The sequence below is a fragment of the Mytilus californianus genome, unplaced genomic scaffold (assembly GCF_021869535.1).
Source record: "Mytilus californianus isolate M0D057914Y unplaced genomic scaffold, xbMytCali1.0.p SCAF_11, whole genome shotgun sequence".
NCBI classification, from domain to species: Eukaryota; Metazoa; Mollusca; class Bivalvia; order Mytilida; family Mytilidae; genus Mytilus; species Mytilus californianus.
Window position 1 is genome coordinate 23754575 of NW_026262593.1, and position 27677 is coordinate 23782251.

Genomic DNA, 27677 nt, shown 5'->3' on the forward strand with positions numbered 1-27677 from the left:
TCTATGTCAATATCAAAGGACGCTTCTATAATTGAAACTTTATGTAAGAACAAATCTGCTCTTTAAATTTGGTTTATATCAAGTTCAATGTTCTGGTCATTGATAAAGTATTTTGAGTTATAAAAACATCCTCCTCATTATCCATGTTATCATCAATATCATTTACTAGATTGACTCAGATTAATTAAACCGGTTTCTTGAAAATCATTTTAATTTTAACCCATTTATTTGTGTAAACAATAAACCAGTCTAATATAAACAAAACAAAGATATCAGGTTCGACGCTTTCACACTATTTACATCCATTATTCTCTAGTGAAAAACAGTTACCCGGAATAAATACACGGCGGAATGAAAGTATGCTTACAATAGACACACAAAAACTGCAAGACCTTACATCAGCAGCAAAATGGGAGAAGGACTGGCTCATGTCGTTCCATGCAGACAAGTGCTCAGTCCTTCAGATAACAACCAAGAAAAACCCATTGAAATTTGACTTTACTCTTCACCAACATGTACTGCTAAAAGAAACATCCACAAAAATATCTTGTCGTAACAATACAAACTGACCTAAAATGGAACAAACATGTAAATAATAGGCAGTGTCTGCGTGACCACGCATGTGGGGACGAGTAGCCAAATTGGCCTTCGTAGGCTTTGCGTAACCGCATCAAGTTTTATAACAAAATGTCATTGGACCAGGAACATGGGGAATGAAACATGAAATATGAACGGAAATTATCGGTAATATGCGGATTTTGTTAATTCAGTGAAAAGAAGGGCAATTAATGTTTTTCGATTTGTATTTATTATCTAAAAATACATAAAAAACATTGCAAATTAGACAATGTTAGATGCACACTAAAGGAATGAAACTGTAAAGTCCCTGTAAAAGAAAATATGATAAAAATTAGAAATTGAATGTAAATGCACATTTAAAGAATCAAATTATACAGAATTTGAAAAAAAGATATGTGAAAACTCAAGTGTGAAAATAATTTCTAGTAAAATGCAAAACAGAAACCAAAATTTTAAAATATCTAAAACAACTAAAAATAAATTCTAAAAATAAACATGATAAAGCTTGAGTGTATACATAAATTAAAGAAGCAAGTAATAAGATCAAATTCAATGTGTATAAAAATAGATGCTGATGATAATTATACATGATAAACCAATTTTAGTAATTTTGTACAAATTGTTTCAATTCATTATAACTCTTAAATGTCGTTCCCACCTATATCATGTATATATCACACTCTTCCATTTTAATATAAATAAGAAGATGTGGTATTGTCAACGTATATTTGTTCCGCTTAACAGAAGTTCCACTGGAAACTTTGTTATAAACAATGTCATAATATCTGTTCCTGTTGGAACAAATATTCCATACCATTTATTCCCTTAGGAACATATACTGTAATATTTATTCCAGTGGAAATAATATTCCAGAATATTTTTTCCATTTGGAACTAATATTATGAAGGAACTTCTATTTCATGACAGTATGAGTGCCAATGAGACAACTATCCAACCAAGTCACAATGTGTAAAAAGTAAACAATTATAGGTGAAAGTACGGCCTTCAACACGGAGCCTTGGCTCACATCAAACAGCAGGCTACAAAGGGCCCCAAAAAGACTAGTGTAAAACAATTCAAACGAAAACGAGAAACGAGAAGCACTTATGAACCACACCAACAAACAACAAAGACTATTTATTAACTGAGAAAAACTGTTCATTTACTATATGAATATTTATAAAACTTCTGAGTATTAATCAATTTATTCACAAATTGCAATAATTTCCGTGTAAATTTCATGTTTCATGCCTGACACTGCCTAAATAATATCACACCTGCAGCCACACAAACTTAAAGCTAAACTTCATTAAGATAAATTTAAAGGTCAATTCAAAAACAGTAAAAGAAAAAGCATATACAGCACTTTTAAGACCAAAGCTAGAATACAGCAGCTGTGTCTGGGACCCACATACCAAATAACAAATCACAAACACACAAACTTTGAGATGGTCCAGTGCTGAGCAGCTAGGTACACATGCAACAGATACCACAACACCAGCTCAGTCACTGAAATGCTGCAAACACTAAGTTGGACAACTCTTGAGAAAAGGCCCACACACACATCTCTGGTACCAGCCCAAACACAGCTGTTCTATCCCCATTTATGGGTATTATACTAAAAATTCGGGTATCAATTTACAGTGATAAAAAGTCAAATTTTGTATTTCAACATAATGACTGTCATAGTGCAAATATTCATATAAAATGAGCACTGGAATTTTCAGTACATTAGTATATGTAGGGTGATTTTCACCCTCCCACACACATCTCTGGTACCCAGCCCAGAGTTGAAACTAGAATGGGCACTTCAGGGGCCTTGGTTGGTCAAAGTGACCCCCGACTTTGACCTGGAGATCAATCTGCAGATACATGTATCTCTTCAGTCATCTGTTCCCTTTGAGGAGCCTTGTGGTTCTCTCCGAGTACTTCAGCTTCCTCCACCATAATAACAGACTTCCTGGTGTCTTAACACTCCTTTTTTGTTGGGTTGGGGATTTCCCTTAAGGTAAATAAATAAATGTATATAAGTTAGTGACACATCTCCATTTATCCTAATAGGGAATGTACACAGATTCTACTGTACCCCCGCAGCTCTCGCAGGGTGCTCTGAATAATCGAAAGATCTATGTACAATGTTACATACATATATACAATGGCATTTTTTTTCTTTTAAGACCAAAGTTCACATGAGAACTGTATACAAAAATCCTACTTTTTCAAGGCTATTAACTTTTATCCAGATAATGTTTCAGTCATGGTGTCTTTGGGCAAAATGTTGTCATTAACCTGAAATATCTTGAAATCCATAGTTTATATTTTTATCACTGAACACTGACAACTGTTTTGGGTAAAATGCTCATAAATGGAATTAATACCCAACTTTCTTAAACCTAAATTGCCTTTAACATGTTTCACTTTAACATATCAAGGTGTTGTCAGGCTTTAAAAAACTTTTCCAGTTGCACAGATTTGTCTGATCTCCAAGTACTTTTGTGCTGTCGACACAACTATTTCTGTCAAATAGTGATTATAGTGAAGATGAACCTTCATAATACATCATTAACTGAGATAAAAGATCTGTTTCCTTAGTCATCATTCTTCAAAATGAAATGGATACACGATTATCACAAATTTTTTATACAAACTATATTGTTTCCTTAAAAGAAATCTTAAAACATCTATTACAAACATTTAAAAAAGTCGCAGGCATACTAAATGTTACACTTTAGTCATGTCAGTATAGAATAAAACTGTCAAGACTGTTGAAAAAAATCACATTTCAATAAATTTCAATTATTCAAAATGGCAGTTTCCCTAAGTTACAGAAGGTAGATTGCTGTTTTTTATTGCTGCACATTATCCAGTTAAAATTCTTGATACAAATGAATCATCTTGATTGCATTAGAAGTTTCATATGACAGAAACATTTGGGTTTGAACCACTTCTAAATCCTGATGGGATACAATAATTCATTTGGAATATTATCCCATTTTTGGAGATACAATTGTATAAATTTACTTTCCGGGTTACCCAAAATTTTTTTAGAGGTTATTGGTATTAATATTGACTACAGTGTAGTCATGCTAGTGTATTATTAATCATGTTAATAGGATAAAATTTTACAACAGGGTCAGAAAGTTTACTAGATACCTGATTATTTCTGAGGGGTATTTAAGTAAATGAACAAAGCTGAAAATTAGACAGTTTCAAACATCTTTGAAAATATTTATTCAATGAAAATTATTGTCCTCATGAACAATATGAACATCCACCCAAATGATTACAAGAACACTAAAAGAAAACTTAGAACAATTTCAATTCAATGTTCAACATATCTAGATCTATGTATTATCATCATTATCATGAAGATCAATACCAAGAGTGATTTGTTAGGTTAAAGATTGCAATCATGTACTCAGAACCCCTATGGAGCTGGAGATAGTTATCCATTCTCCATCTCCTTTACTACTACATGTACTTTCGAGATAAAAAACAAGATAGTGCATTGAACATAACTTTCTATATTTCCTATCAATGATTATTTCAAGAAATTTATCAATGAAATATCTTCGTATTATTATTTGATACTGAACCTTCCATGACATTTTTATACATGTATCAATAAAACAATGGATTTTGACCTTTTGACTGTTTACATGTAAAATGGCACTGGTAATGTGTGGCTCAATTTATGCTGATTATGTACCATGTGTACTTGTCAGAAAACTAAAAGTCATTTATGTTTTTTTTTTTTAACTTTTTCAGATTTATATGTGTTCCAATGTTCTGATTGACTCTAGATAGAATGTATGAAGTTAAATGCCCCTTCTGCAGTTATGACACTACTTTGAGTGGGAACCCATGCCTACCAAATTTCTAGGTTGTTAACTTGTCTTTTACCAGTAAATAAAGGATCCCAGATTTTATTAGACAACCATACAATAACCACATTGGAACATCTGTATACCTTGTGCTAACACGTCTGTGAAGATGGCTGATAATAAGTATATTGTTGGGTATGCCAAACTAGGAACATCAAGTTGTAAGAAATGTAAAACTAAGATTGAAAAAGGTGCCCTGAGAATAGGCAAAGTTACAACTAATCCATTCTCTGATGAAGGGGGTGATATGAAACAATGGTATCATCCAGATTGTATGTTTGAAACTTTCAAACGAGCAAGAGCAACAACAAAGAAGATCGAAGAAGGAGAGGATATGGATGGGTTTGGAGATCTTCAACAAGAAGATAAAGATCGTCTTAATAAAATGATTGATGGTATCTATTCAAACAAAACATAAGATATTGCAAAATAATTATCTGTAATCTTAATTTGGTTATGCATTTGACTGCCTTTGCAAAAATTTGATGTTTTTGCATCTTTTTAAGTTTGCTTATATATTCTTAAAATTCTGTGTATGATAAATAAATACATGAAAAATTATTTGCAATTTCTTCATTATCTCTATATTACTCTTACCTTATTTATGTATGTACATTATATATCATGAGCTAATATTTAATTTCCGATAGCATGAAAAATGTTCTTCAAAATTAATAATCAATGAGTTTATCTTGTTTATAAATAGTTAAGTTAATTAGAAGAAAGCAGATTACCAAGAAAGTCTTATTTTATTGGAACTTTTTTAAACTTAAGTTTTCTAAATTTGAAAACAAAAATCATAAGAATCTTTTAGTTGTCATGGTTGTTGCAATTTTCACAATTATTCTATTTCAGATTCCCAAGCCAACTCAAAGTCTCCTGCAAAAACTCCAAAAAGGACACCAAAAGCCACTGCACAAGCAAAGCTGCCATTTTCACCTTCAAAATCCCCACCAAAGTCTTCACCAACGAAATCAGCAGCTTCTCCAAAGGCAGGACCATCAACTGCTGATAGTGACGAAGGTTTGATTCAAACATAATTTGTTCAATTGTATTTGTTTCAGATAAGAATTATTTGAACTTAGAATTTTAAAGCTGTATATAATGCAGGATATTTAAGGCCAAAAAAATATATACTTGTTTCCTGCCTTCTGGTAGAAAAAAAGAGAGTAGGTAGGTAGGTAAAATAGTTTAAATTTGAATAATATTTTACATACATGTAGACTACATATAAAGGAATATTCTGGGCTTTAAGAGTGCTATAACCAAAAATTTCTGAACTTTAATAGTGCGAAACTAAAAATGTCTCAACTTTAAAAGTACTAAACCTAAATAAAAAAAAGAAATTACAAAAATAAACTGTGGTGATTATGTGAAACTTGTATCTTCTCTTATACGAATAATCACTAAAGTTAAAAAATTACAACAGAAAGTTTTGTGAAGTCCGCAAAAAATGGCTAAACATGCAAAAAAGTATTCTCTAAAGGTGGTATTAATTGATAAATACACTGTTTAAGAAATAAAGCTTTCATGCCATGCTCTATGCCCATTTTTAACACCAACAAAAAATGTCCATTTTAATCGTTAGATTTGTTCAAAATACAACTAACGTTACAATTTTTTTATGTCGTGCATGTGAACCCTATGTTCAATTTGAATTAGAACATGGCTTTGTTTACAAGCAAAAGTAAATGTCATATTAGATTTAACAATTTTTGAATACCTTGAATATAAGATAGTGAAATAAATTTCCAGTAAGAAGTATCCCATATGTGAAATAATCCTAAACATTTTTATGTTCTTCCTTCAGAAGCAAGTACCAGTAAGAAAGGTGATTCTGGTGATAACTTTAGGAACTACAGGAAATTGTGTGCAGATATTGCAGCCGAGAGTAGCTACCTGTTAAAAACACAGAAAGTATCCAAGTTCTTAAAAAACGGGCCAAATGGAGGTATACCTAGGGAATACCCTACACTATTTCTGACTATAACATTTATTTATAGAAATGTGAGGCTTACAGTTTTATAGTACAAACAAATTTATATTCAACAAAAAGTATGATCATTCCTTTATGCTGCAATGCTAGTTCTGTAAGAGATGTTCCAGATTTAATTGCATGGGGGGATGGGAGGCACTCAAATTAATAAATTGTGTGTGGTTGTATATTCTTAAGAATTTTGTAAGAAATAAACTGTAAATTCAGAAATTATTGCTAGGTTTTTATTATTGTGAATAATGCAAAGTTCTGGTTGAGAATTGCAATAATAAGAACTCACATTCTGCTATCTGATACATATATCTGTATGCAGATTACTTGAAATCGTAATAATTAATTATGGATTTTTGTCCATTCTAAAATCTCAATAATAAATGCAAGCAATAATTTCTGAATTTACATTTATTAAAATGAACATTTTCATATTATGGGTGCTTGTGGTCTAAAAAAAGTGCCTTCCATCCCCCATCCCATATGCGTTTAGATCTGGAACAGCCCTAAGCTTTTGCAGAAGATAGTAGTTGGGTTCAATTTTGAACCCTGGCGTATCATTACTATATTATCTGAAAAACTTTTCTAATAGTGGGTTAGGATGAATATTGCTAAAATTGAACAAATAACTAGTTCATAATTTATTAGAATTTATTAGAATTTCAAAGAGTGACAGGTTCTTTTCCCCTATAAAAAAATGAATGGAAAAATGTGTTTTAAGAACCAAAGGAATGTGTGGACAGGATGCCCTTTGCAGTCTACTATTTTAAAGTGTCCCAAATGACCCCCTCCCTATTTAGTAAAAAATTCAAATATCATCTATTTGATTTTTTTTCACTTGGAATATACATTGAAGGTACTGACAGACAGCCTTATGGATGTAAGCTGGTTGACAGATAAGCACTCAAAGGTTAACCTGTCCACATGTACATGTAAATAATAAAAATTAAGATAAAGTAAAAATAACTTTAAAAACCCATATTCATACATATTTTTATAGATGGGTTTAAAGGTGATGCCTTCCTGTGGTTGAAGTTATTGTTACCTGGATTTGTGAAGCGGGTTTATAACGTGAAGAGTAAGCAGTTAGTTAAATTATTTAGTCAGGTAATGAAACCTATTTACAAAATATTCATTTGAAATTTTGAATTTGTTTAATCCATTAAACCAAAGAAAAAGTACTCTACACCTTGTGTGAGTGCTTCTGTTTTTTCTCCATTCAAATTTTTATCTTTTAGTTTGTGAAAATTGTTGAATACAAATGCTTGTCTGATAATATTAATTAGATATATTTTCATGTCTTATTTATCATGTTGATCTTGAAACAAAAGAAACAACAATCTTTTACATTGAGTACAAGGAGAAATAAGATACAAGTTTTATGCATGCCTTTTATATAGACAGCAAAGAGACATAAGATACAAGTGTTATGCATGCCTTTATGTAGACAGCAAATACGCTTATTACTATTATAGACAGAAAAGGGAAAGATAACAATTAGGGGGAAAATCTTAACTCCCCTGACAGCATATTTCAAAGAGATGATTAATCTGTCTTGTTCCCCATAAATTAAAAAAAAAGTATAAAATAGGATTGTTTTTTTTTATTATTTCTCATTGCACGTCTTATTATGCCCATCATAATATAATTTCAGTTATTTGTTGTTTTTCCTCAGATTTTCTTATATTTTTGCCACCAGTTAGCTCATAGCTTGTCCTGTAAAGGTCAGACTATATTATCTAAGCTTATTTTCAGATTTTTAATACTTCTCAAGAAGAAATGGTTGAAGATCTTAATCAGGTAAAACTTTTATCAAGAACTAAAATAAAACATTTCTTATTGAATAAAAGGAAATTGTTATGATTTAAGGTGGTACCCAACACCTTGACTAATATTAATTTGGCTCGTTTAATTTTCATAAAATTTTGACAAAATGTTTACTTTGACCCTTTAACATAAATATAAAAATTTCAAAAAATTTGAACCAACCACTTTATCAGAAAAATTTCATTGGTTATATAGCAGTTTGACAAACACTAATTTTGATCATTGAGAAGCTTAATATTTCCTTAACAAAACAACGTGATTAAAACGTTTAGCTGATTTTTACAGAGTTATCTCCCTGTAGTGTAAGGTACCACCTTAACCAAGGGTCCAATTTTTATTTTCTTATTGATAAAGGTTTACATTTGCGTTTCATGTTAAAGTTTAACTAGGAGGTAAAAAAAAGATGCAGTTTTAATGAATCTGCAGTGTGGTCAAAGTAAATCAATTTCTGTATGAGTATATTATCCTGGTTTGTAACACAATAGCCTACATTCTAAAATCTCTGTCATTTATAGACACAAAAATGATATTCAAAGTAGACTACAAGTGAAAAAAAAATTCCTGTGTGTTATTTCCATCTGTTTAATGCATCAATCATGCCATGTGTAAATAATGTTTTTTTTATGTTAAAGGGAGATGTAGCAGAAACAGTGAGAATTTTCTTTGAACAAAGTGATACAGTACAGCCACAAAAGAAAAGTACTCTTTTATTAAAGGAGGTAGGAAAATGGTTCCATGGTCAGAGATTTATTTCATTGAAACTTATATTTCTTCTCTTTTTCGTGTTTAGTTTTAAAAGATGAAAATTGATGTACACATAGTATTTCTAGCTTTGTATTCTGTGTATTGATATATGCAACATAGTTAATATTTATTTTCTTGTAAATAGGACCCCCTCCCCATATTTTACTCAAAACTGCTAAATTTGAGTTCTATGACAACTTTTTGATTCTTATAATAGATACAGAAATCAGAGGCTTAGAAGGGTAAGCAGTTCTTGCTTTACTATTGGGTTATTCATGATGAGTAAATATCCTTAATTTATTTCCAAAAATAAAAAAGAAATGATATTATTTCTGATTGGACCAAGTACAGTATTTTTGATTGTGTTCCAATATATTTAAATAGGCATCACAAGCAACATAAGTTTTTATGTTAAACATAGCATTGGTTTGAAAGCCAATCAGGAAACAGATTTACATGTGAATGCTGACCTGGGGTTTTATTTGAAATGATCTTATAAAATAACAAAAATATTTCCCTATGAACATATATAGTGACCCTTTTCTATTTTTACAGGTTGACCAGTATTTGGAGGATCTTTCCAATGTCACAAAAGAAGATGACCAGTTAAGAGTTTTGAAGAAAGTTGCAAAAAGGTATTTTGAATTTGTACAATTAAGAAATTGATACCACAACTGCTAAAGTTTTAATATTTGATAATTCATAAATAACTTTTGTGCAGAAAAGATTTAAGCATAAAAGTTTGTATTAAATTTCAGTGCAAGAAGTATGAAACCCATAATAATGATTTCAGTGTAACAATTGAACGACAAGGCCTACGTGGCATAGTGATCTTAATAGCTTATTTGCAGTGATCACTAACTCTGAGATTATATCCGATCTTAACTGACAAGGATTTTTAGTTTTCCAGCTGTAAGCCATTGGATTTATGTGTGTACTACCGCGCCTTCAGCAATAAAAATTTGCTGCCATTAATTTGCCACGGTCACCGAAAGTGACCTTAAAGGGAAAATTCACGATTTTTTTCTTATTGTTTAAATATGTTCATTATAACATAAAATACATATTCACAAAGTTTTATTGCTATATGTAAAGTAATAAAAAAGAAAATCATGAATAGTTAATTTTTTTATTGACTACTTCCTGTAGTATGTGACGTTTTCTCCTAGTATTGCATGCCGGGATTTAAAGTACAATCATTTAAAGTCTTGGTCTTTAATCATATTTTAAAGTAATCTAAAGCTAATTGTGATAGCTAATTATTATCCAATAGTAAGAAAATAAAACGAACAGACGTACAACTTTTTACATTCAGGAGATAAAAATTTCTATATTTACCGTATATATTTCGATTTATTTTTGTTGACAGCACATAAAGTAAATCTTTTAATTTTTTTTAATATTTGCTTTTTCTGACGGATATGGTGAACAAATTAAAGTATATAATTTAAACTGTAAGGACAATATATAGGCGTACGCTTATTGACCTTATACTATCTACGCTAGGACTAGGTATATACGATGTGTATATTATTCTCTGGCAATACTCGTGGACGGCTTGTAAAAAGGTATAAGGTAATTTACAGATCGGCAATTAGCCGGGCCTCTAGGGCACACCGTGCCAGGTGTGACTGTCAATTCGAATGGTATATAAGACAGAAGGTCGAGTTTAATACACAAAGTTAAATACATATTCAAGGTGGTGGCAAATACAAATAGATCGCTGTGGAATTTTTAATTATATTTGGGGTTAGGTCTGTTGAAACTTAATCCGGATATTAAACATTTATTTCACTTACATGTAGGATGTAATAAAAATGATAAACAATGTTAATACTAAATCTAAAGGAAAGATATTAAAATCCAAATGATTCTTTTTTATTTTATCACTTTAAAAACTTTGAAATAATATCTGGAAAGTTATACCCAAGTGTTATAACAAGAGTATAAACACTTATCATTTCACTCACATAAAAAAAAACAGAATTTCATAAAATTGGTTTATCTAATTAAAAGCCCATTTGATTCAGCTCATATGGTTAAAAATAAATGGTACCACCCAAATCTATATATTTGAAAGCTGGGGATGCGCTTATTGGCCTAAAGGTGTTGAATCAATACCGGAAAACATCTAAGATCAACTTCGCCTATGCAGAATGGAACAGAGAAAATACATAGATCGCAATGGAATATTTTTAATACGTTTGCTACAGTGTAACAGTTCTTCATGCTACTTCAGCTAATGATCTTCCATTTTTTCCCCAATAGAACAAAAAGTTTTTGATTTAGAAAATCGTTTATTATTCAAAATTGTTAAATATTCATTGTTAACGAAAAAACCATTGTGACTGTATTACAATCAAATTCTAAATGAGGAGATACTTTTGTAATAAAAAAGGGAAGTTTCATGATTCGAAGTGGTAAGATTTGATACTTATTCAATTTTAAGTCTCGAATATATATATAGAAAATAAAACTGTAAAGGGGCGGTAATTATAAATGTTTTAAGTTCACATGGAATGTTTTAATCATACATTATTCAGTGCAAGAAAACGTTAGTGATTTGTATTAAAATGACAGACCATAGGAATCGAACTTTAATGTCCTCTGTATCTTGCAATGTATTGCTGTCCTTTTCCAGACTTGTCATTCACATTCTTTAGTTGGACACATTATTCCCACTCTAAACAGACAAGAATACTCCTAAATATCAGCTAGAGTTCTTAGCAGACAAGCCATATTTTAAAATTTCTGTGATTTGATACTTTGTAAAAAACACCAAAATTAATTCGATACTCAATATATTTCCTTGAAAATTTACATACCCTCATTCAGTCCGAAAATAAAATATATATTTAGTACACAGAACATGCAGAAGTGTGAATGTCATAAAACTTTGTTACATCACAAATAGCCGACAAAAGGTATTGAACGCCATTATAAATATGAACCTGTATACATTAGACGTCATGGGACGGCACCTTACCATATACAGGTAATATACATGTAGCTCCGTAATACCCGAAAATGTCAAGGTAAATCACTACATATACAGAATGTACCATGTCAAAGAAATTTTCACGATTAAAGCATGACCATTCATGTTTTAAGAGGGGTCATGGGTGGGGGAATGGTTTAAATTCTGACTAGACAATATTTTTTTTCTCTCAATAAAATCACTTAACTAAAATCTAGCTGTTTTAAAAAATACATCCAGGAACAAAATTATTTTTGTAAATTCATAAATCAACGTTTTCCTTCTGTAAATTTCGATAGAAGTGAGTTAATTTTTAAATTCCCTTTTGGGCCAATGCTTGTTTAGTAAAGTTAGAATCATAAACTGACTCTAGAATCAAACAATTTATACTCCCCCAAAAAAAAAAGAAAAAAAAAAGAGATGAACGGTAAGTCCCATCAAGTTTAAATATTTAAGTATTTTATTTTTGTTAGCCAGAGCAAGGATTCCTCACTATACAATCCTTGGCCAGAGATATATACATGTCTCTGAGTTAGCCCATAAAAATGACAGGAAAATAAACTTGAAATAGATTTATGGTGTGTGCTATGCAACTGCAGCACATATACAATTTTCATGAGTTTACCCGTTCCTTTTATGTACAGAAATATGCTAAATTTATGCACTTTAAAAAAAATTCTTTTCTCTTATTACTCTCCTTTTTGCTTAAATACTATTTCGGGAATGATTTATTCCCCCAAAAGTTTACTGAATAAATTTATCAATTAACTTGGAAAGTCTACCTGAAAAAAACATCTGACACCCTTTTAGCAGATAAGACGTTAATATTCAACTATCAGTCTGTCCGAAATGAAGTTTCATTATTTCTTGAAATAGGATTTTTGGGGGATCATTAAAGTACATAATCATGGCAACCCTCATAGTACCTTGATATGACCCCGAGTTAAGAATTGTATATAATAGCAGGTGTGCGATGATTGACCTGCATTACAGACAACCAATCATGCAATACGTTAATCTTTGAGTATCCACACTTGTAAATTGATTGACAGGTGTCTTTACCTTATTTGAACCATCCATATATGCTATCAAGTTAGAAAATCATGGAACAAGATTCGCTTTTCATTACAGTTGGGAGTTTGAATATATTTCAATGTTTCAACGCAAGAAGATATTTTAAGTCATCGCAAAAAAATATTTGTTTTGCGAATAAAGAAGCATTTAATAATATTTTCATTCCAAAATGCAGACCCAAAAAATAGCATTTAGACTTAAGAATAGTATAGTAAGATTTTACACCACAAATCCTTGTTTAGAGGCAAAAGAAAATATTATAGATTAATAGAAAAAAAAACATTAAATGCTTGTCATCGCAGAGGAAAATATTTAAGTGACATGTCTCCATCCTTTCTTGTCAATCACGGATCTAAAGTCGGTGTCAGTTATGGAATTGCACAATCTGTTTTCACTCTCATGTCTGCAAATCATACCGATACTGATTGATGACCAACTGTATGTCATGCTGGTTTTGGGACTTTGTGGTAATAAGATATTAAGTGATTATTTGCACCCGAGATGCCGCCAAAATGGCAAACAGTCTGGAATCGGTAGTCAGATTAAAAATCAATTTTGCTCACTTATCCAGCCAAATAAAATCTTAATATTCTTAAATTTATATTTGTTTATGAAAAAGGATCATAATATCAATTTTTCATTTTTTTGCGAAGTTTCCCTTTAAACACCAACGAAAAAACATAAAGGCAACTTTAATAGATTTTGTCTCGTACAATGAAGACAATTGTGATTCATAAAACATCAAAGCCCCAATTGCAAATGCATTATACATTTTTCGAATACATATTTGCAAATAGAATTAAGTTGAATTGCTTTTTCTTAATTTTTTTTCAAATGATAGTGCATTGTAGAAAAAAAAGGAAATTGCCTAAAAAAATTTTGAAAGAAATTATCAAAATTTTATGTCATATTAGGTTGGTTGTTTCAACTTCTAAGGCTTCGTGATGCATACATATTAAACTCAATGCAGTTTAACATGTTTTTATGATAAGCCTGTTAAAGTACACAAAAAGCCAGTTTATTAATAATAAATGTTGGTTAATTATTTCTTTAAAGATTTTCTATTAGGGCTGTTCCAGAAAATACTATGCCCCCCCCCCCCCCCCCCCCCCCCCCCCCCCCCCCGCCCCCAGGGACGGCACTTTTTTAAACCCCCACCACCCACAGAAATAAAAATAAATTAGAACAACACTCCTTTTGCATTTTGGTATTTCAAATACAACCACCCACACAAAATTAAAAAAAAATTGCCTTCCCTGGGGGTGACATAGTATTTTCTGGAACAGCCCTTAGATTCAAATCTTAGAAAAGTTTGAGATTTATCTGATATTTCTTTCACAGCCAAAATTAAGTTTTAATTGTTCAATCTAGCTGCAAAACTTTGGTCATTGGTGGAATACACATATTTTTCAAAAACTTGTACTAGTTTAGAATAAATTGATTTTCATGAATTTTAAAATTTCTTTTCAGATGTTCATCCAATGATTTAAAGATGTTTGTGAGGTTGATTAAACATGACTTGAGAATAAATGCAGGAGCAAAACATATGTAAGGTCATTTTTATATTCACTATGACAAAGTTAATAAAAATAACCAATACATGTATGGTAAAAGACTGTATGTAGACATCTAGTCTCTAGATGTCATTAGGTTATTGATGTAATTAGGTTATTGATGTCATTGGGTTGCTGTCTCATTGATGTATACCACACATCAAACATCTTCTGGTGGTACAAACCATTGGGTTGCTGTCTCATTGATGTATACCACACATCAAACATCTTCTGGTGTTACAAACCATTGGGTTGCTGTCTCGTTGATGTATACCACACATCAAACATCTTCTGGTGGTACAAACCAAATATGAGCATAAAAATGTTGAAAATCCCTATAACAACATATGCAAGGACAAACGTTATGTGTCAGTCATTTAAGTGAAAAGATTATGGGTACAATCAAATAAACACTTCAGTATTGCATAAATATGAAGCATATCTGCAATAGAGATACAAGATTATCTGTCATCTTATAAAGATGTTTTTTTCTTTTTATATTAGTTTAGATGGATTAGATGAAAATGCTTATGCTGCTTTCCAAGCTTCTAGGGATCTGAAGGATGTTGTAGAGAGAGTAATGGAAGGAAGAGAGGGCTCCAAACCAGGAATGAGTAAAAAACTCAGTGTACGAGCATCACTTATGACTCCTGTACTACCAATGTTGGTAGGTTACTGAGATTGCATTATTTACATAAAATCTCAGTGTTGGATTTAGAGAAGTTTCATAATGCTCTTTCTTTCAAATTGGGATACAATTTAAAATAAAACAGTTGATGCTTAGAAGAAGAATATAATTTATGCACTAAACAATACTACAATTTAGTGCTTTTAAAGTACCTGCACCTACAGATTACATAAATATTTAGATAATCCCATTACAATTTCTCAAGTTGAATATAGTCAGACTCAGTGACACAATTTCTAACATCAGTTTTCATTCTCTGATCCATAATGGAATCATGTATTTTACCCCCACTCATTTACAATCATCTTGTCTGTCAGTGTCTTTATTAGCAGTCTCTCCATTCATCCTATACAATTTGTGTCACATTTTTCTCCGGAACTACAAATCAGGTATTTCTGAAATTTGAAATCAAGCTTCCCATGAGCATGCTATACCTTATAATGCATTGTCACATTTATTTCTCATGAACTTCCTGTTTACAGAATTCCTATAGTGGCCATATATTTGGGAGCAATCAATAGCTTACAGTTCACTTGTTGACTAGATAACTATTCTTGTAGGCAGAAGCTTGTAGATCTGTGGAGTATGCCATGAAAAAATGTCCAAATGGAATGTATGCTGAGATAAAGTATGATGGAGAACGAGTTCAACTGCATAAAAAGGGAGATAAATTCTCCTATTTCAGTAGAAGCTTGAAACCAGTACAGCCTCACAAGGTACATTTTTGTAGGAAGAATGAATGTACATACATATTACTCTATGTATATATTTTATGTTTCAAAATATAGCAAATTTAAAAAGCAAGGACTCAACCTTATTTATAGATAATGAACATCAAAATGATATATTAATGCACTGCCCTTTGTTTAATAATGAAATTGAGAGTATATCTTTTTGTGTACATATTTGTTTGTCTGTTTGTTTGTTCAAAATTTGTAATAAGTATGAATTTGTGTGTTCTGCTCAAAGCCTTTCTCCTTTTATTTATAGTTAGTTAGGCTCAGCATCATTAAAGGGTCAAAGCTAATCTTTATCCTACTTATGTCTTCTGTTATATATATATATATATCTGTTTTTCAGGTGCAGCATTTTTCTGAGTACATTCCAAAAGCATTTCCATCAGGAGATGACCTCATTCTGGATGCTGAAGTTTTATTGGTGGATACAAAAACCAGCAAGCCTCTACCTTTTGGTTCTTTAGGAGTGCATAAGGTATTAGAACTGTCAATTTTATTACTCACCTTATAATATATCATATTATAATATTGTTTAGTTTTTCTGTATAATAAAGGTATGGTCAGTTGTTTTATGAAAAAATAAGTTATCTGAATACTAGAAGAAAATTAAGAACTTGAAGGTGAAGTACATTTGTGGCTTCATATGGCCTGTGAATTTACCAAAAATTTAATTTTGTATGATACCATTATTCATGTATCTTCAGTATGAAAATAAGGAGATTGTGGTTTTATTGCCAATAAAACAACTATATCCATGTAGAATGTAGCTTATATTTAAATGGTGAAATTAGTTAAGGCTAGCCGTCGCAACATAACTGTGACACCATTAATGTGATGCTATTTGGTTGATTTGCAAAATTAAAAAAATAGACTTTCAGGAATATTTCGGCTCAATTAACAGTGAGCAGATAATATGAAAAATACACTACCTTTATTTATATAAAATATCTTTTAGGGAAATTTTGATTTGTTAAAGAAATCTTCATATTGGTTTGTTAAGTTGCATTTGAAAACATGATTTTCAAAGAGAATTCTTAGTTCTGAAAAAAAACCAGATACTATATTTCTTTTCTAAAATGGTAACGACTGACTGTTTAAAAACCTTTTGCTTACAAGTGATGACTAAGAGATCCTGTTTTACAGCCTGCTGAATTATTAGATAGCTAATGCTATTTACTCATTTATACCTTAGGTTTATAACTTGCTTATCTTCTAAAGGTATATATCCAGTTTATATTTTACAGAAAGCTAAGTTCCAGGATGCACAAGTGTGTTTGTTTATATTTGATTGTCTGCATTTAAATGGGGAAAATATAATGCAAAAGTGAGTCTATAAATAGTATGAGAAGATATATGATTATCAATATGTATATAGATTAGTGTGAGTAATTATACCCCAGCTTTAAAAAAGTGGGGATATACTGTTTTACCTCTGCCTGTCCGTCTGTCCTTCCATCCGTCCGTCAGTCCATCCGTCAGTCCGTCCAATGAATATTTTTCGTCACATCTGTCTCAGGAACTACATCATAAGGATTTCTGAAATTTGGTTTCAGGGTTTATATAAGTCAGCTATACCGTATGATGCGTTTTCAGATTCATCACTTAACAACTCCCTGTTTACCAAACACTTACATATTTTTACACTATTAAAATTATCCACTTGTGGCGGGGGTATCATCAGTGAGCAGTAGCTTGCAATTTCACTTGTTTATATTGAATATGACAGTTGTTTTCCATTCGTTTGAGCTTTTGATTTTGCCATTTGATAGGAACTTTCTGTTTTGAATTTTCCTTGGAGTTTGATATTTTTGTTATTTTTATTTTTTATATTCCATGAATAAACATCTTTATGATAGCACTTTTGTCAGCTATTGTCTACTGTAAAAGAACAACTACTGCATTAGAAATATTTATCAGCTTAAATGGCTTCAAAAGAAAAAATGTTGTAGCAAGAGCAGTAATATATAAAATATATATGGTATTCATAAAAGTGTGTCTATAAACATTTCAAATTCAATTTATTAGTCTGTCATGTAAATGAAACAGCTGACTGATTTAAATCTTTAAGATAAATTGACAAGAGGTTTTACTGTATTTCCAGACCGATCAAAGAAAGGCGTAAAGTTCTACATGATGAAATGAAGGAGATTAAAAACAGAATTATGTTTTCAGAGATGAAATTAATTAAAGTAAGTGATGACATGTATAAAGGTCAATACAATAGTAAGTAAGTTCTGGAGCTCTGTGATCTGTGTTTATGAAGAAATTCTGTTTAAATACCCATTTTCATTCTTTTAAAAAAAATAATGCGAAGTAGGAATAAAAGGAGATGATGGTAAAGGTAATTGAGACAGCAACCCAAAAACACAATTACCTGAACAGCATCTAGAGGTCAACATACAGTCTTCAACAGTAGGCAGTCGAGGGCATAACTTAAACAAGTAACCTGTCCTAAGTCAGGAGCCTGTTGTTCAGTGGTTCATAAGTGTTTCTCATTTCTCGTTTTTTATATAGATTAGACCGTTGGTTTTTCTGTTTGAATTGATTTACACTAGTCATTTTGGAGCCCTTTATAGCTTGCTGTTTGGTGTGAGCCAAGGCTCCGTGTTGAAGGCCGTACTTTGACCTATAATTGTTAACTTTTTATACATTGTGACTTGGATGGAGAGTTGTCTCATTGGCACTCATACCACATCTTCTTATTTATAATTATTTTTAAATATAAATATAGGTAAGTTTATTATAAAACTACCCAGAAGAATCATTTTAAATCACTAAAGAAGCATGAACTACATGTATTTTTATAAATTTTATATAATTTTATGCCATAAAATAATGTAAAAACTTCACCAGTTGGACTCCGTGAATGTTAGTTTTTCAAAAGTGAATAACCCAACACATTTACCCCATCAAAAGACAGTAATTGTATAGTATCCCAGATACTTGAAAATAACCCATGGCCATTTAAAGAGCATTGTTACCATATATATCCCTACAGCCCTTTAAAGGGGCTTGTACATGATCAGGTACTGTACATTACAAATTTTTTCATAGTCAAATATAGTTAAAAAAGAACAAAAACTAAAAGATGATTGTACAAAACTGAGTGAAAGTATATTGTCTTTTAACAACCAAATGAATGTAGCAAAAACATTCCATTAATAATTTTCAGGACCCAGAAGACTTGCAGGATATGATGAATGATGTATTTAGACAAGGATTGGAAGGACTGGTGTTAAAAGATTTAAAAGTAAGAAATGTTATACCTCTGCATCCAGTATTTACTACTTGACTTAAAAATATGAAGGCTAAGAGTGCTTGACCAGTTTTGGTGATTTTTGTTTGGTTAGATATCCCTATATAACTGACATATATAGTTTATGTAATATACGTATAACATCCCCTCAGTATTTGAATTTGTATTAAACTGAAATAAAACAGGTATCTCTGATTTCTTGTATATTTACAATTTCATTTATTGCTCTTTTTATAAACTTTTCTTTAATGTTCTTTACTGTTTTGTATTTAGTACAGTAATTTTTTTTCATGTTTTTGTGCTTTGTATCTATCTGATGAGTTAAGCCCTTTTCAACTGATTTTTATAGTTTGTTCATATGTTGTACTGTTACACCACTGTCCAAGGTTAGGGTAGCATTGGGCGCCCCCTTACATGTTTAACCCTGCCACATTCTGTATGTGCCTGTCCCAAGTAAGGAGCCTGTTATTCAGTGGTTGTCGTTTGTTGCTGGATATCATATTTGTTTTTCGTTCATTATTTTGTTCATAAATCAGGCCGTTAGTTTTCTCATTTGAATTGTTTTACATTTGTCATTTCGGGGCCTTTTATAGCTGACTATGCGGTATCGGCTTTGCTCATTGTTGAAGACTATACCGTGACCTATAGTTGTTAATTTTTGTGTCATTCGGTCTCTTGTGGAGAGTTGTCTCATTAGCAATCATACCACATCTGCTTATTTTATATATACCTTACATTTACAGAGTGTATATGCCCCTGGAAAGAGGCATTGGTTGAAAGTGAAGAAAGATTATTTACAAGAAGGCACAATGGCTGACTCGGCAGATTTAATTGTTCTTGGAGCTTATTATGGTACAGGGAACAAAGGTAAGAAAAGAATTCAATTAATTTTTACTTCACATTGGGTTTTTTTTTATGAATAAGTATAAACATGCAATATCAATGGTCTATCAAAAGTAGTTATTCTGAAATGGATTTAATTGAAGCTTAACATTAGAGTTTTAGTGCTGTTGTCCACAGAAAATTAGCAGAAAAAAACAAAAAGGACAGTCATAAATAAAAATCAGATTTATAAGATAAGTCAAACTTTTAACAAATAATCTCTTTAAAAGAGAATTATAAATTTTTATAGCTTATTCATGCACAGCAGGCCGCTGCATACATGCCTTTAGAAAATTTGCATTTTCACATGTGATCAATGAAAATAAGAACTCGATGAATAATGTTGAATCCACAGTAGATTTTGCATCTCCTCATTTTAATACAAAATTTCAATAAGACCAAGACAATTTTGGCTTGCAAATATTTTTATTTCATAAAAGAAAAAAAATAAACAGAAGATACAAAGGTGATATTCAAAAGTTAGGAGAAACTGACAAGGCCATTGCAAAACCAAAAGACAACTATAAGACAAACCAGGAAAATATTTTATTTTTCTATGCATCTGTATATTGAAAAAAAGAAGTTATTTTAGACAGATACCCAAATTTTCCTATGAGTTTGAAAGTATAATTTTTTTCAATTTTATAATATAATGAGAAATACAAATGTAGCAACATTAGTGATAAAAGCAATTTTATATACTATATTTTGTTTAAAACCTGTAGTTTCATTCTTTCATGGCAGGTGGCATTATGTCCATATTTCTACTTGGAGCATATGACCCCCATACTAAGAAATTCTGCACAGTAACAAAATGCCACAGTGGTTTTGATGACAAGACGTTAGAAGAATTGCAGAAGGAACTTGATGTTGTCAAAATCAGCAAAGATGCTTTAAAAGTCCCAAATTGGTTGAATGTGAACAAGACCTTAATCCCAGACTTTGTGGTCAAAGATCCCAAAAAGTCACCAATCTGGGAAATCATGGGAGCAGAGTTTAGTCAGTCTTCTGCCCATACAGCTGACGGGATATCAATAAGATTCCCAAGAATCGCTAAAGTCAGAGATGATAAAACTTGGGAGAATGCTACTGATGTTCCAAGGTTAAAGGTCAGTTTTATAAAAAAAAAAAAAATTCTGGAATAGACAGTTATAAATTGTAAATATTAATTAAAATCTTCATATATTTTGTTAGCATTTGTTCTAAGCTGCTATTGATTTGATCTTTGTTATTTTATATCTAAACTGAAGGTGTGTGTGGTACATATTTTTAGTGATCTCTTTTTTCTGCAATCTTTCACATTTCTGTTTTACATTTTTCATGACATATTTTGTGATTGAATCTTGTCAATTGAAAAATGAGACTTATCTAACAATGTATTTTGGCATAAGTGTAGAAAATGTCTAATTACATATTAATATTCATTTCAGATTTTGTTTAAAAAGTCCAAAGAGACATCAGACATGTTTCCTCCAAAGAAAGGGAAATCCCCTGCAGCCACACCAAAAAAGACGAAAATTGGAGATGATGATGATGATAGCGGTAGTTCAACTGAGGATGATGGGAATAATAACAGCAATGAGACCCCTCCAGCCACACCCACTAAAGGGAAATTCCTTGCAGCCACACCCACTAAAGGGAAATTAATCATGAAACAAGATATCTCAGATGATAATGTGATAATAACACCCCAAAAGGCCTCTCCCACTAAAGGGAAATCACCTATTAAACGTCAAGCCTCAGATGTTGATGATGAGAGAGAACATAAACCATCATCAGCTAAGAAGAGCAAGGTATGGAAACTTTTAAAGTTAAATATACAAGTCATTAGTCAATAGATGAAACTTATAGTTAATATTTTCTGTGTCTGAAGCACTTTTACAGATATACCTTCATCAGGAAAACTCAAACCAAAAACATTGAAAACCATGAATGAGGAATACTTAAGCAGGAGCTAAAGGGCCAACAGAGACAGAAAAAGAATAGCCAAATCAATCTTAAGGTCATTAAAGGGTATTAGCTGTCAAATTCATGTTCACCGATTTGACTGAAATTCCAACATTTGATTTATAACATACTAAAACGTATATCAAAATTTCAAAAAGTCTTAAATAAACAATTAACAATGAATGGACTCGATAATATGTATCAGCATTTCGTGTGTAAATTGTTCATACTTATTTCACTTTCTTTGTTGACATTCTTTTTCTTTTAAAGATGAACAAGCCTAGTACATGGGTAACTCATCTTCAGCTAAGGGGTTAGATTAAAGGTCACATGAATACGGATTGTATGAGTACACCAGCAATTTTTTGAGTTTATTTTGACAAATTTGGGCCAAACTGACTGCTTATAACGAAATATTATTTCAAAATTCAGCTTTTATTAATACTTGAAACATAAAGAATCATAATTTATTTTTTTGTCAAAATCGTAGCTAATGCCCCTTTAAATCTTATTCAATCCTTGCATAAGTTTTGAAAATTTTCACATATATGAAAACAGTAATGTTCAGAAGGTTGACTTGCAATTTGTAGATATTAGTTCTGGACAGTCTATTTACAGAAAGTTTTAAGTATAGTCATATTCCTTTGTATAACTATTAATATTGATTGCTTGAAAAGTTACTGAACCTTATTGGATTGACCGCAAATTAAATATTTGGATTTTTAATTTTTTATTATTTCCTCAATCTGCAACAATTGATATCCATGAGAATATATGTATCCACAGGAAGTAAATATTAAAAAAAAAATTAACCACATTAAAATATGTATATTGTCAGACGTTTCATATCAAATGATTTAATTAACAGCTAAATGCTAATTTATATGCATTTTTTTGTTTTTTTTATACTGTAAATTAAATTATTGTATTTGCAACCAAAAATGTCGGATTTTGTGTTTTCAGGTGAATGCATTATGTAACTATGGTGATTACTGTTACCAAAAGAATCCAGACCATTTAGAGAAGTTTTATCATCCTAAAAAGGTAAGTAAATAACAGGCATGAGACATTGATCCATATGTGAGAAGACATACCCCATTCACCTTTTTGCTCAATAGTAAAAAAAATCACCAAAGAAAGGATATTTCGATCAATTTTTAATTTGAAGAAGGCAAATTTATAAAAAGACAGTCATTTTCTTCCATTTAAATGAAAAGCCTGAGATTATCTTTCAATTGTGAATGAAAAACATATGTTACAAAAGCCAATATCTGTATTGACTACGATAGCCTAAAAGAAAACTTTCTGAAGCAGTTGTTTAGTAATGTCTTTTTTTATATATTTGAAGTTTTGCTGACTTTACTGTATGATTTTATGCCATTGATACAAACATACTGTCTTTTATATTGCTAGAAATGCAATTAATAAATTGATATTTGTATATCCCAATATTAGTTTGGAAAGAATTAGAAGGAAGACATTAATTAAATAAATTGACAAAAAGGAAGATTATAATTTTAAAAGGACAATATCATAACCTTTTTTGGCATTTATCATTTGTAATGATTGACTTGCTAAATGTCCAGTGGCAAATATTTCCTGCATATTTAAGGACAAGAAGTACTTATTAAGGCAATGTAGGTTCAGCAAGGTAGGTGGATTTGGGTGATAGGCAGGACGTCCGGACTGTCATTGGAAAATGAGGGATTTGGAAAGGGACAGAACTTTTGCCTTGCAGCTGTCAACATACTGACCCACAGAAAATTGTTCAACTTATAAACAATATTGTCCCACTCACCCTACTTGGGGCATCTGATTTAACGTCTCTTATCAAACCAGATGTGTATCTTTTATATAAATTTATCACAATGCTCATTCTAGATGTAATGGAAAGATGGATGAAACATTGATGTCTTGTATTCTGTGGATTTATTTATAAATTTTGTGGGCATTAATTTTCATGAATTGAGGAAAAATTGTATATTTGTGGATATTTGATTTCATGTTTTTGGTAAAGTCTGAATAAAATCCTATAGAAGATTGTATTTTGTTGATTATTTAAATTTCTGGTTTACCTATAGCCAGGAAATCCAAAAAGAATGGTATTCCATGAATAATAATGAATCCACAGTACAATAGAATACAATGGTAGAAATCTGTAGTTAAAGGGCTGATTTAACTATACCCAGCACAGAAAATGTACAGCACTTTCAACCTCTTAAAAACTTCAGTGGTCATGTGTAACAGTACTTGCAATTGGAAGTCTTAAGTTTGATTGCCAACCCATTCAAAACTTAGACATTACATTTGTATTTGCTGCTTTTACACCAAGCACATGACATTTGGGAGTAAAAGGAAAGACTAACTGATTGAATGTCTAGTAAGTTATGAATCTGATGTAGTGTGTCCTCTGATATAATGCAATTTTATCTCATTGAAACCATTTTGCCCGGACATTAGAGACAGAAAGCACTCATTAATCAATCAATAATTACAAAATGTGTAATAACTTTTTCATTATATTTGAAACATATATGATACATGGTTACAGAGTTTACCTGACGTTTTTAATGGAGCAAAGATTTGTATCCCAGAGAAGATCAAAGATTACAGAATATTAAAGAGATTTGTTATTGGGTATCCTTTTCAATATAAAGAAAGCCAATGAAGGGTTGAGCATGTCTTAGATAACTCAAGTATTGTTACTGTTTAAGGAAAAACGGCACTAAAAACAGGAGAAAGAACATCCTTTGTTTTATATATAATTTACCTGAAGTGGTATATAATTTACTACCATGTAACATTTTTGTTGTCCCCTGCCATTATTACAAAGTAATAATCCTTGTCAGTCCGTCGGGCCACACATTATACAAGAGATTGAAGAGCGCTTTGATTAAATTTCATGAAGCTTGCATGGAATATTTGAAATGGTGGCAGAAAGGTTACTTTCAATTTTTAAGCAGTTAAGCTGCTTTATGCGAGCACCCTAGATTTGTGTTCTACCCAATAAATGCTGAAATACGTGCCATCATTATTATCTAGCTGGCTATTATGTTATTTATAACTAATTAAACACTTTTTTCATACTTTTAATTCTGGATTACAAAAAATATGAGCAGAAAAACCTTAAATGATCGTCGAATCACCCAAAAGTTTTGAAGTTGCACATAGGAAGAAGTGCACAATAGAAATACTTATGAAGTTTATTATCCCCTGTGCTTTTGGCTAAGTTGTCAAAGAACAATTGTATGAATTATTTCATCGCCGAAAATCTCTAAATACAAGTCGTTTACATTTGACAAATTGCAAAAAGCGCAGGAATATTGTATAACGGCTGGGACAAATATGACACAAAGTCTCGGTTGGCGGTAATTTTAACTTCGTCGACAAAACGTAAATCAAGGACGTTTTAAATTTGGTGGATTCTGATAATACACGGGTAATTATTACTAATATTTTTATTTTAGATTAGTGTGATTATTAAAATCATCTTAATTAAATATATGCTCATTTGTATTCTTGTTCGTCAAAACAAGTTGTTATTTATGAATGAAATCAAACTAGAGATCTGATTGGTCGATGTCAAGGTCATTTCAAGATGGTTTCCTTTGTGTTTTTAATTCAGGCTTTGGTGTTACAGACTGCTACATGTGCTTTGATTTAGCTAAAGGTGCTTCAAACAATATTTAGATTAATACTTTATCAATAATTTGCTATAGGACGGCATTATTTAACTTCCAAAGTCGCATATTTTTGTAAAATATTAAGTACGAATTTGTGACGCGTCTCACACCGTAATTGTTTTTGATTTACAATGATTTTTCATATTTCTGGTGTTTCTTCTTGTGATTTTTTCATATTTAAACACTCGTAAAGTGTTCTAGAATCATTTCGATGCATCTTTCAGCAAATAGTTATCAAAGGTACCATTGTAAATAAATGATAAATAAGCTGTATTTATAGTCGGCAAGGTATACAAACGTTGTATTTTAGACTTAGTCTTAACGTTTTCAACAAGTTTAAACATTATTTATTTATTTGTATTTGTTTTTATTTCAGCTTTATTCCAATCTTTAGGAATGGCTAATACTAGAAGAGGCAAGGCATGCATGTACATGTGTAATACATGATTATCTGTAGCAACTGGATTGTCTATTCACCACAATAATTCCATAATAGCAATGAAACTCTAGACTACTATGATGTTATGAAGATATTTACATGTATATCTACATACCGGTATATGATCAATTTTGAAGATTGTTTATGCCAGGTCTCATCATGTTGACTAGTCCGACAAGTTTTGGTTCAGCTTTCTGACAGGAAATATTATAAACTTGCCAGCAGTTACAACACATGAAAATTATTTGTTATTAAGTGTGCCTATCGGTCTAGCAATTTTTAGAGACTGTTTAATGATACTTTCAGAACTATGATCATGATATGTCAGATTCTGTGTAACTGTTACTACAAAAGGAGATATATATTATTGTGCACTAAGAAGTATGCCAAGTTATCAGAAACTTTTTGCATGAAGTTATATAAAGATAGTTGGAATTCATGATATTGATGCATTGTACACATGAAATATTTTAGTTTAATTTATATTCTAATTAACAGTCCAAGAGTTAGGTTAAATTGTACCAAGGAGAATTACTTATTACCATAATTACACAGCAGTATTTTGATTGTGGATTCTTTTCAATTTTATTATTTACTGAATGCATATTTGTCACTTGTTTAATGCCTTGTTCACACATATGTTTAATTTGAATTGAATGCGAAACCGAGTTCACACAATCTTCTTTATTTTATTTCGAATTGAATCCAAAGTCTAATGCAAATCGAGTTCACTAATCGCGTTCAGATGTGGATACTAAAAAATTCCAAAGATCTTTTAGAGTACATACAATCTAAGACTCTCTCATCTTGCAATAGTATTAAAACATTTGACTTTTCTACACATTACACAAGTATTCCCCATTCCAAACTAAAAGACAAATTGAAAGAGTTGGTATTACTTTGTTTCATTAAAAAGAATGGCGAACGTAGATAAAAGTATCTTGTCTTGGATAGGGATAAATCCTACTTTGTAAAGAATCACTCTGATTCAAACAAAAAATTCTCTGAAACTGACATTATCAAGATGCTTGATTTCTTGATTGACAACATATTTGTTACGTTTGGAGGACGTGTTTTTCAACAGACTGTCGGAATTCCAATGGGAACTAATTGTGCCCCTCTTCTTGCTGACTTGTTTCTTTATTATTATGAGGCTGACTTCATACAGGAACTTCTTAGGAAGAAAGATAAGAAGTTAGCAATATTCTTTAACTTTACGTTCCGCTATATTGATGATGTTCTCTTACTAAATAATACAAAATTTGGTGACTATGTTGAACGAATCTATCCCATCGAACAAGAGATAAAGGATATTACAGATACAGTTAAGTCTGCCTCATATCTTGACTTACATCTAGAAATTGACAATGAGGGTCGGTTGAAAACAAAACTTTACGACAAAAGGATGATTTCAGCTTCC

At 31.2% G+C, this 27677-nt stretch overlaps 1 protein-coding gene across 1 annotated transcript in view; it reads left to right on the forward strand.

Moving 5' to 3' along the window:
• The window catches only part of LOC127719753 (DNA ligase 3-like), a 39132-nt gene that overhangs the window by 750 nt on the left and 10705 nt on the right, over positions 1-27677 (forward strand). The window contains exons 2-20 of the mRNA XM_052226001.1: positions 4348-4858; positions 5319-5486; positions 6274-6414; positions 7451-7557; positions 8206-8250; positions 8910-8996; positions 9577-9656; positions 14543-14620; positions 15130-15292; positions 15874-16029; positions 16394-16525; positions 17295-17374; positions 18152-18239; positions 19223-19300; positions 20050-20173; positions 20933-21297; positions 21619-21981; positions 23099-23179; positions 24687-24772. Coding sequence (XP_052081961.1) covers positions 4573-4858; positions 5319-5486; positions 6274-6414; positions 7451-7557; positions 8206-8250; positions 8910-8996; positions 9577-9656; positions 14543-14620; positions 15130-15292; positions 15874-16029; positions 16394-16525; positions 17295-17374; positions 18152-18239; positions 19223-19300; positions 20050-20173; positions 20933-21297; positions 21619-21981; positions 23099-23179; positions 24687-24772 — 2708 coding nt within the window. The 5' untranslated portion in view covers positions 4348-4572. The remainder of the gene's footprint in view (positions 1-4347; positions 4859-5318; positions 5487-6273; positions 6415-7450; positions 7558-8205; positions 8251-8909; positions 8997-9576; positions 9657-14542; positions 14621-15129; positions 15293-15873; positions 16030-16393; positions 16526-17294; positions 17375-18151; positions 18240-19222; positions 19301-20049; positions 20174-20932; positions 21298-21618; positions 21982-23098; positions 23180-24686; positions 24773-27677) is intronic.